An 8896-nucleotide genomic window follows, 5' to 3' on the forward strand; every position below is an offset into this window, starting at 1 on the left:
GGTGGGGTGGGGGGACAATACAACATGGTGTGACAAAAAAAAAGTACAAGATACAATACAACCTGACAGCCGCAACAAAACGCAAACCATGAATACGGGCAGCAATTGCATGGCAATATACAATAGTTAAAAAATTGGCCAGAATTGGTGCTAAGGTGTGCTAATATCTAGCAATTTCTAATAAGGTAACTCCCAATTTCTCAACCACGCTTCAGTAACTAGCCTGCGGAAAAATAAAAAGCTCACTTACAAGGGTTCGCAAATTTTTTCTGCAGCATCAAATACACTCAGAAGCTAGCGTGTTGCTTTCAGGTTTATTGATGGAATGGCATTTCATAATCATCTCGAGTGGCAACCTCATCTGCAAAGGCTTCGAGGTAGTTGTGTAAATAGGATATAATTGCATATTCTGACAAGCTACATGATTACGACAGTTCGCTTACTAAAAAATAAAAGTACTACAAATGCGGTTCAATGAACTTTTACGCCCGCTATAGGGCAAAACTCTGAGTATAAGGCAACGCAAGGCATAAAAAATTAGCTCAATTTGTAAAGCCTTTTAGGCACATCCTAACGGCTTGACGGTACCCCCACCAGGAAACGTGAGCGAGCGATTGTAGCGGGGCGTCCAGTTTTATTTAACTGTATCAACTGAACGATCATGTGCACTTCCTGCACTGATAAATCTGTGTCCACTGCTGGCCAACATCGCAGCACTCTTGGCCGTACTACATCACTGGACTGCAAAATTTGAAAGTTTTTCAATGTTTCCTCACTTTTTATTGACAAAAAAAAACTTATTTTGTGGCTTGAACGGGGCTGACTGAGCTACAAAAAGCTAGTTCTTTCAATGTGAACAGAACTTTGTTCTATCTTCATAGCCCCCATAGCTGAAATCATCAATAAAGTTATGTCCCAACGTCGTCATCGCTACAGTTAATACGGTTATCTGTATTAATAGTAATTACTAACAGCGACCATGGACAATCAGCGAGCAGAAGCGGTTTGGCCAGTTACATAAAAAAAGCCGACTTGACCTGGGCTGGAACTCGTCGTAACTTCGGCGATGATTATAATTATGTCTAGCCACAGCCTTTCAGAAAAAGTGCTCCAACAAAACAAGCTCACTTCAGTCGTAAAGAACAACTTCAACTGCGGGAATGCTTTGATCAGTGTTTTTTTTTTTTTTTTAAGCCCCAACCACATGGAGCGATTTTGCAAGCGACTTGGGGAGCGACGCGACTAGCGACGAACTACTTTTCGCCGCGGACCAAGTCGCTCATCGAATCGCTCGGTTCTGGGTCGCCAGAAACAGTCGCTCGCCTCCCGGAAGTGGCCTCAGCGACTAGCCAATAGGAGAGCCCCTACGTAAGCACGCAACCTCCGGTTTTGGAAGAGAACGGGGGGAAGACTTTGCAAATCCACGCAGACGACGTTTGCGGTGCAGCGGAAAAGAAAGCTTCGCGTGGTAAAGCTTGTGTACACGCTGAAGCAGGAGCAAGAAGGCTCCCGCACACACTGGGTGAGACCCGTGGGGGAAAAACGACGTCAAGAAAGCGAATTCTTCACGGCGTTCATGTTGGAGCCGAGAAACGAGGCGCAGAAGGAAAAGCGTGCGCTATCGCTAACCCAAACCAGTTTTAGAGATGCAATGAAGTGCAAAAAGCAAGGTAGAAAGGCGTAATACTTTTTAGTCATGCTTTTTATGACAAATGAACAAAAAAAAATGTTTGCAAACATCCAGCGTACCAAGCGCGTTACTATGCGCAGTGCGGTAACATTGAAATCGCCATCCTCAGTCGCATGCTCAGTCGCTCGAGCCGTCGCTGTCATGTGGTTGCCTCGGCGAGCGACTTCGGTTCGGCGACTGCGGATCCTAGTCGCGTCGCTCGTCGCGTCGCTGGAAAAATGGCTCCATGTGGTTAGCGCTTTATTTAACGGCTTCAGCCTGATTGTTCAGTCTAACATGTTAAACTGACAAGTTGATTTTTACGAAATTACAACGCAGGGTAGAAATTGTACTTTTGGTAGGTCGTAGTAGACTATCACATTAAAGGAAAGCATTAAGTGACAGTTATTTTACAAAGGGCTACATATGCTGCGGCACATGAATGCGTTACCTAAGCAGACGTAAATTACGCAACTTCCAGTTTCTTGAACAATAGCTCACAACACAATTGGAACCACGGTATCGTGGCCCCTGCTAAAAACTCGAAAACAGGCTGGGAAACGATAAAATCCGGGGGAAAAAAAGGGTAAAACGATGAACGATAAAAGGCACTCACAGTTCGATGCAGGTGACGGCGTCAAAGCCGAAAAGCCTCGGGTCCCGGTCGGCGACGCTTCCCTTGAAAAACTGGCAGGTGAGCGTGTGATACCGCTTGTGCATTAAATCCCAGGCGAGGGGTCTTGCCTCGCGGTAGGCGCTCTCCAGGCACGAATAGCTGATGTCCACGGCAGCGTAGTGAGTCAGCTGCTGCAGTTGCTTGAGATGAATGAAGAACCTCCCCGTCGAGCAGCCGAAGTCAACCACCTACGAAGGTAAACAACAAGCTCGCACCACGAAGGAAATCAAACAACGGTTGATGAATTGTTAACCGCACCTTTTTCAGCGTGACATCTTTTGCGAGGAGCATAATGACGGCTTCGTACCGTTGAAATGAGACCGGGGGTGAAAATCTAACGACATTGCGCTCTTCGATGTCGGCGTCACCCATTGCGCCGTTTCGAAACCGCAGCGGCGTAGCCCTTCGTTGAAGGGGAAGACTTTACCTAGGAAAATACTAGCGTCAAATGGTACGCGCTTGCTAGCATTCTACGAAGTAAGTTGCATTGGATAAAGCAAATACTACTGACAGTTTTAAAGGCAGCGCGGAAGGGCTGTCAAAAGTTAACGCCAATATTCACGTGTTCACAATCACTGCTCACTCCGTGCACAACTTCATTTGAGCCGCGCGAACGGTACGTATTTTTGTCGGCAGATAGCAGCAACACCGCCAAAAAATAAAAGCTGTTGGTTGAGCGTCAAAATCCACAAAAACAAAACTTTATTATTGCTTTCTTGAAATATTCAACTTATTGCTACCTTGCTACAAAAAGTAGCCTATAAACATCATCATCATCATCATCATCATCATAAAACAACTGCTTGTTTGCCATGCTTGTTTGTGAGTGCGTAAGTTTCGTGAGCGATTTTTGTTGCGGCTCGGTCCCACCAAATGCAAGCGATCAAGTCATTTGATGACTTTTGGATTGGTGAAAGGGATCAAAATTGAGGAGAAAGTTCGCACTGCAAAAAGGGAATTTATGCCCGCCTCGGAAAGCTCTTGGAAGCACGACATGAGCGCGGCAGCGTAGCAGACGACGCTTTCATCCCTTCCTTATGTTTGGCCAAGGTCATTTAAATCATACAATAAGTATAATTCGCAGCGCTCTGAATTCTTTCGGGCGCTGTCGTGCAGGTGATATACACCAGAGTTAGAATACCCGGTTTCGCGCAAGGCTTGCGTGCGTTAAGCTTTTTTGCACAACGTCGGGGTCATGCGAAAAATCCAACCCAAAGGGGCAAGCCGTGCGGCAGAGCCAACTTTTACCCCTATTCCAAATATTTGAAATACGGAATATTTGAATAGTTCAAACAGTAAAACTGCACTGCAATCGAATTGCATAGCAAACACTATTCGGTAAGTATCGAAACTTCCGAATATTCGCACACGTCTAGTAACCAGGGGTTGAAGCCATAGAGTTTCAGTATATTAGTATGAAACTGTATGGTTGAAGCACCAATCTAGGCGATACCCGTGGTAGGAAGCGCACCCTAGTGAAAGGTTAATTTAGACCACCTGGTTTGGTTAGGTCGTAACATACGCCAGAATATTTCAAATATGCATAGCCGTGCCCGCAATTATAAACTATGGTGCATTAAGAAGCACCGTGTTGGCGAGTTTGAGGAAGGCCTGCCTCAAAATGGGGCCCCGAGTATGTCCCACTCAGGGCCGTTTTTGGCACTTTGGTCTCATTGGTGGTCCAGAGAGCCTTAAATATCGATAAAGAAAAAGAAAGAATAAATGCTTCGAACTACCAGAACCTGCTTCAATTTTTCCCACACGCATACCTTCTTTGTCTGTGCCAGTACGTCACTTAGAGCATCACGACTTTGTGGCTATTGATGTCTCTGGTCATCGCCTAGTTAAAGGAGGCGTTGCTCTGGTTCAGGTGATTCCAGATTTTGTCACAGTTGCTCAACCACATTTTTTTTTTTCTCCCGGAAAGCAAAAGTGGCTCCGCTCCGATTGAGATTTCTGTTCGAAAAAACCCAACAGCACATCATCCACTGTACGAGTGGTTTCACGTTTCTAATTGCCACAACGTATAATTTTCGGGATAATTCCTGGGAAAAAGACACTTACGTGGGTTGGACAGCAGGCCAACATAATACTTGTAAGCACGTAGATATCTTACCTGAGGTATGCGTGGGAAATATAACCACGTAAAAATACAATCAACATATGTATATACGTCTGCTGGTTCGAAGCGAAAGACTCAGAGACGGGGGAGAGTTTTCCCATATTCTGCTCGGCAGATGCAAGTCGAGACCGACAGAAGAAGTGGAGGTCTAGGGTAACGTGTTACAGTAACTCAACAATAGCGACAGCTGTTTGCCCAGTCCTGGCAACTTAGCTTGTGCTACATTGCACTGCTCTTACCTGTCTCACTTGCACCACTGAAGCTCTCCAGGCTCATATCTTCTTGGAATAAACAGCCTTCAGACGGTATATGCAGTTAGTAGACAATCTTACAGTGCATGATCTTGACGAGCAGTCGATATTAACTTCAATGGTAGCAAAGAAACACGCCCCTGTATGGCTCAAACGGTGTGCCCAAACTTCGGGGGTCATTGCTTTGGTGCCTTCAACTCATACTGCCAAGTGACTTGCTCTGAGTAAGTGGTCGGAAGAGCTCGGCCAGAAAAAGTGTCTTCTCATAAACGAATACCGCCCACACTCCAACTGAGGCAACTTTCATGCCTGTGTTTTGGTCGAGCGTACTTTTGCGGTTTTCAAGAACTCCGAAATATGCGCTCGGATGACCAAGATAAAAGAAGGTACTCCAGGGAAATGTCCACAAATGTCCGCTACTTTTTTTAGTTTTCTGTCTTTCTTCAAGAAGGTACAGAACGGTGGGGTGTTGCACTTAAAGCCTTCCACATGCGGCCAGACTATAGTATTCGGAAAGCTCAAGTACGAGAGAGCTTCTGCAAGCTCTGAGAAGCGTACAAAACAAGTTCACTTCATAGAAATTACATCACTGCCATCACTGAATGATAAGGGTGAGGGCATCGATGATTCTCTTCCACCTGAAGGGCAAGGCAGGAAGTTTGCGACGTGAAGTTGAGGATGGGTTGGAGAGACGACATCCATGCAGATGGTGAGTGAGGAAAGCTTAATATGAAGGCATTTTCCCGCCCCCCCAGAATGACTAGAGTGTGGTAATCACGTTGAGATGCTCAGACGCGTTTTGGTGTGACCCACCGTCGTGGCTCGGTGGCCAAGGTGTTTTGCTGCTGAGCCCAAGGACGTGGCTTCGATTCCCGGCCTAGGTGAAAAGTGAAAACGCCCGTGCGTTGAGATTTTGGCACATGTTAAGGGTCGGGACATGGCTGTTAAAAAAACGTGTGTTATGTTTGAACATTGCTCTGTACCTCGTCACTTGCCCTCCCTTATGTAATGCCCTCGGGCCTTTAAGGTTGAAATAAATGAAATGAACTCTGCGGAACTTGTCAGTCTCGTTGCTTTCTTTCCACTGATTTCAAGTATGCCATTATTTTTTGAGCCAGTTCATTACTTCCCAAAACAATTAGAGATTAGTCGTTTTTGGAGGAACAGTAGACAAGACAGCGCTAGTCACAGAACTGTAGTTTTTATATTTTCCACTACTATGAACCCTGGTGAATGCAATAAGAGAACCGTTTTTTTGATGCATCGCTTGAAACTAATTGCACAGCTCATTAAACTTCGGTGTTTGAAGTGGGCCTTAAAAATGGTTCCTTGCCACTGGTGCCACAGGTGGTCAGAGTTAATGCAGAGAGCCCTAGAGTGCGGCGTGCCTCATAGCCCAGGGGTGGCTTCAACAACTTGTTAAACTGCCAAAAGTACTATGTTTCTGCGTGCTCTAGCCTTGGAATGGGTGGCCCAATGAGTCTATTTCAGTCACCATTCTCTGTCGGGAGTTTCCCCCAGATGCAGCACGACACCAGTGCAGCGGTGGGTGTTAGCGTTGGCGGAAAAAGGATTCGAGCAAAGCAGTTCACATCCACCCCCTTTTACGCCACAATTCTTCTCCCCCATCGCGCATCTCCTACTCAAAGAGCCACAAAAAGGGAGCCAATAAACACCGGAATCCAAAGGGAGCATCGTATATTACGGAACAGGGTTGTGAAGAAAAAAACGGAATCGGGAAGACCAAACAAACGTCGAACCTTGGTCGAGAGCCAGAATGACATGCAAATGTTCCAAGGCTTACCTCATGCTCAGATAACACAAGACGGGAGTGGTTGGATATCTTGTAGCAGGTAGCAAAGCACTCACACTAATGATTTGCACTTTCCCAAGCGCGTTGATGAAATCAGTCTCCTCTAAAAGACAAATAAAAGTTCTTCTGCTGTTTTCTCTTTTTTTCCCCCCAAGTTTTCGCTGCTTTAGTAGTGTGGGGATCCTGGCGCCCGAGGCATTGCGCGGCGCTTTTCCCCCTTTCTCCTTCGTCTCCTTCGAGTTGCCGGCTCGTCTCGGCGCCGCTGTGTAGAGCCGAGCCGTCTTCTAAACTCCTGCAACCGTTGCGGCGATAAAACACTGTCACGCAGCGGGGGCTCCTCCGCCCTGGTGTTGGAGCTAACCTCACCTCATTGGCCCGTTTGAACGATGCCCGAACACCACCCTCGCCGGGACGCGAACGCACGCCCTGCGCGGGGGTTCGTTCGGGGAGACGCTCAGGAGGACAGCCGAAGGTGCGTAACTATTTCCTCACCGCCCGGTCGCAGCTCTTTTGCGCTGGCTCTAAGCCCGCTAGCCCTTCCGGCTGCCGGCCCGTGCCTTCGGTTGATCCTCAGTGTTGTTCACTCACATATTAGCCGTACCTGACACTCGACGATCGCGCCATGCGGTACGCGCCTGGGAACGGAAGGACAGTGTCTTTCTATTGCGAGCCCATCGGCCAGCACCCCAGATTTTGCCCTTATTGCTGAGCCCACCGGTTCAGCGCGCCGAGGACGCGCACACTTGCGCGTGGCGCCAGATCGCCCATCGCCCCTTTTCACCCACGGGGATGCTGAAATGTAACTGAAGGGGTTGGCGCGAATAAACGCCTTCTGATGTACTACACTGGGCTTATTCCTTCGTCGCCCACTACTCCACTTGCCCAATAGAGGCGGTGTTGAGCTGGCGCGACGGCGTCTCAGTTCCGTGAGCGCTCTCAAATAGCTCGAACCCGCGGTGGCTCCTCGCAATGTGCATGAGTGCATGCCTTATGCAATGCTAGGGTGGTGCATATTGTGAGGCATAAGGCATGCACTCATGCACATTGCGAGGAGCCACCGCGGGTTCGAGCTATTTGAGAACGCTCACGGAACTGAGACGCCGTCGCGCCAGCTCAACTACAGCTGAAGCAGGTGTGTGTTTACTGATGGCGTACGTATATTTGTTGCAACTGCGGTACAAAATCTCACAATCTTCTGGAAAAAGTTTTCACGAGGTTCAGTGCAAAAGTACTCGATCTGAAACAAGCCAGAAGCTACGAGTTTGGTACCTTTCTTTTCACCTCACTCAACTCAACTATAAAAATGATTAAATGTGAAAACACCAGCCGTGCTTGGAATGTGCCACGCATAATGTGAAGCGTTCAGGGTCCCATAAAAAGAAAAACCTCTTGCACACACTTTGCTTCACCTGCACGCACATAACTTTAATTTTCCCCAGTGTACGAGGTGAATTGACTACAGTGGTGAATTCACAAACATTTTTTTTTTCACAATTGCACGTATGACTGTGGATGCACAAACATGCGCTATGATTCCAGTGAAGCAATCAGCACAGCTGTTGAGTGACTACCCAATGAAGGTGGACTGTACAAATCGTGAACCTGCATGCATTTTAAGTACTACAGATATACAGGACCGTTATTACTGGACGTTTGCAAATATACCGTTTTTCCCACAAACAGTCCTTTTCCACTTATACAGATATCAAACAAGCAAACACTTCCAGGTCTTTAAAGAATACATGCCAGCAACATTGGCACAATTGTCATACGAATAAATACCACAACATTACTCAAAGTGGACAAATCATGGGGCTGAATTGTAGCAACCACGAAACCGCACGCACTTTATCGACAAAATGCAGGTCTCGGCAGTGCCCTAGGTCCACGCTAGCATTCGTGTAGCTCTCTTTTTCTTGCATCAATGATCATGATATGCACCCTCCAACATGCCAAACTTGTATTTAAAGTTATACTTTCAACGTAATCACCGAAGCCGTCATTACAGTGAATATTTTAATCCTCAAAGCATATTTAGCAGTTAAATCTTAAACATAAAGCCTAAAGCCTAAACCTACTCACATAGACAGACAAAAGTACTACTGTAGCACTTAAAACCTTCCGAACCCACAGAGGAAGCTTGCATTCGCACTTAGTGTGCACCGTTGGATAATCTTGCCCTACCAAAGCAGTCAGTCATATTGCAGCGTAGATGTAGCGACTCATCAACAGTAAGGAGTTGGTTTAATTAGAAAAGGTACCAAAAACCCTATAGTGGTCTATTAGTGACTCTGCTGGCTGAGGGAAGCCCGCGAGAGAGAGAACGTCCTCTTCTTCTTCAAGCCGGGGTGTTTCCGCACACACC

General features: G+C 46.9%; 1 protein-coding gene across 2 annotated transcripts in view; it reads right to left on the reverse strand.

Moving 5' to 3' along the window:
- Positions 1–2941, reverse strand: part of Hen1 (Hen1 methyltransferase) — a 30728-nt gene extending 27787 nt beyond the window's left edge. For both annotated transcript variants that reach the window (XM_077680380.1, XM_077680381.1), the window contains exons 1-2: positions 2604–2941; positions 2286–2533 (exon numbers count right to left, since the gene is read on the reverse strand). In XM_077680380.1, the coding sequence (XP_077536506.1) occupies positions 2286–2533; positions 2604–2717 (362 nt within the window). In that variant the 5' untranslated portion in view covers positions 2718–2941. The remainder of the gene's footprint in view (positions 1–2285; positions 2534–2603) is intronic.
- Between the last annotated feature and the right edge of the window lie 5955 nt (positions 2942–8896).

The sequence above is a fragment of the Haemaphysalis longicornis genome, unplaced genomic scaffold, assembly GCF_048455015.1.
Source record: "Haemaphysalis longicornis isolate Haplotype H1 unplaced genomic scaffold, Haemaphysalis longicornis Haplotype H1 scaffold_8, whole genome shotgun sequence".
NCBI classification, from domain to species: Eukaryota; Metazoa; Arthropoda; class Arachnida; order Ixodida; family Ixodidae; genus Haemaphysalis; species Haemaphysalis longicornis.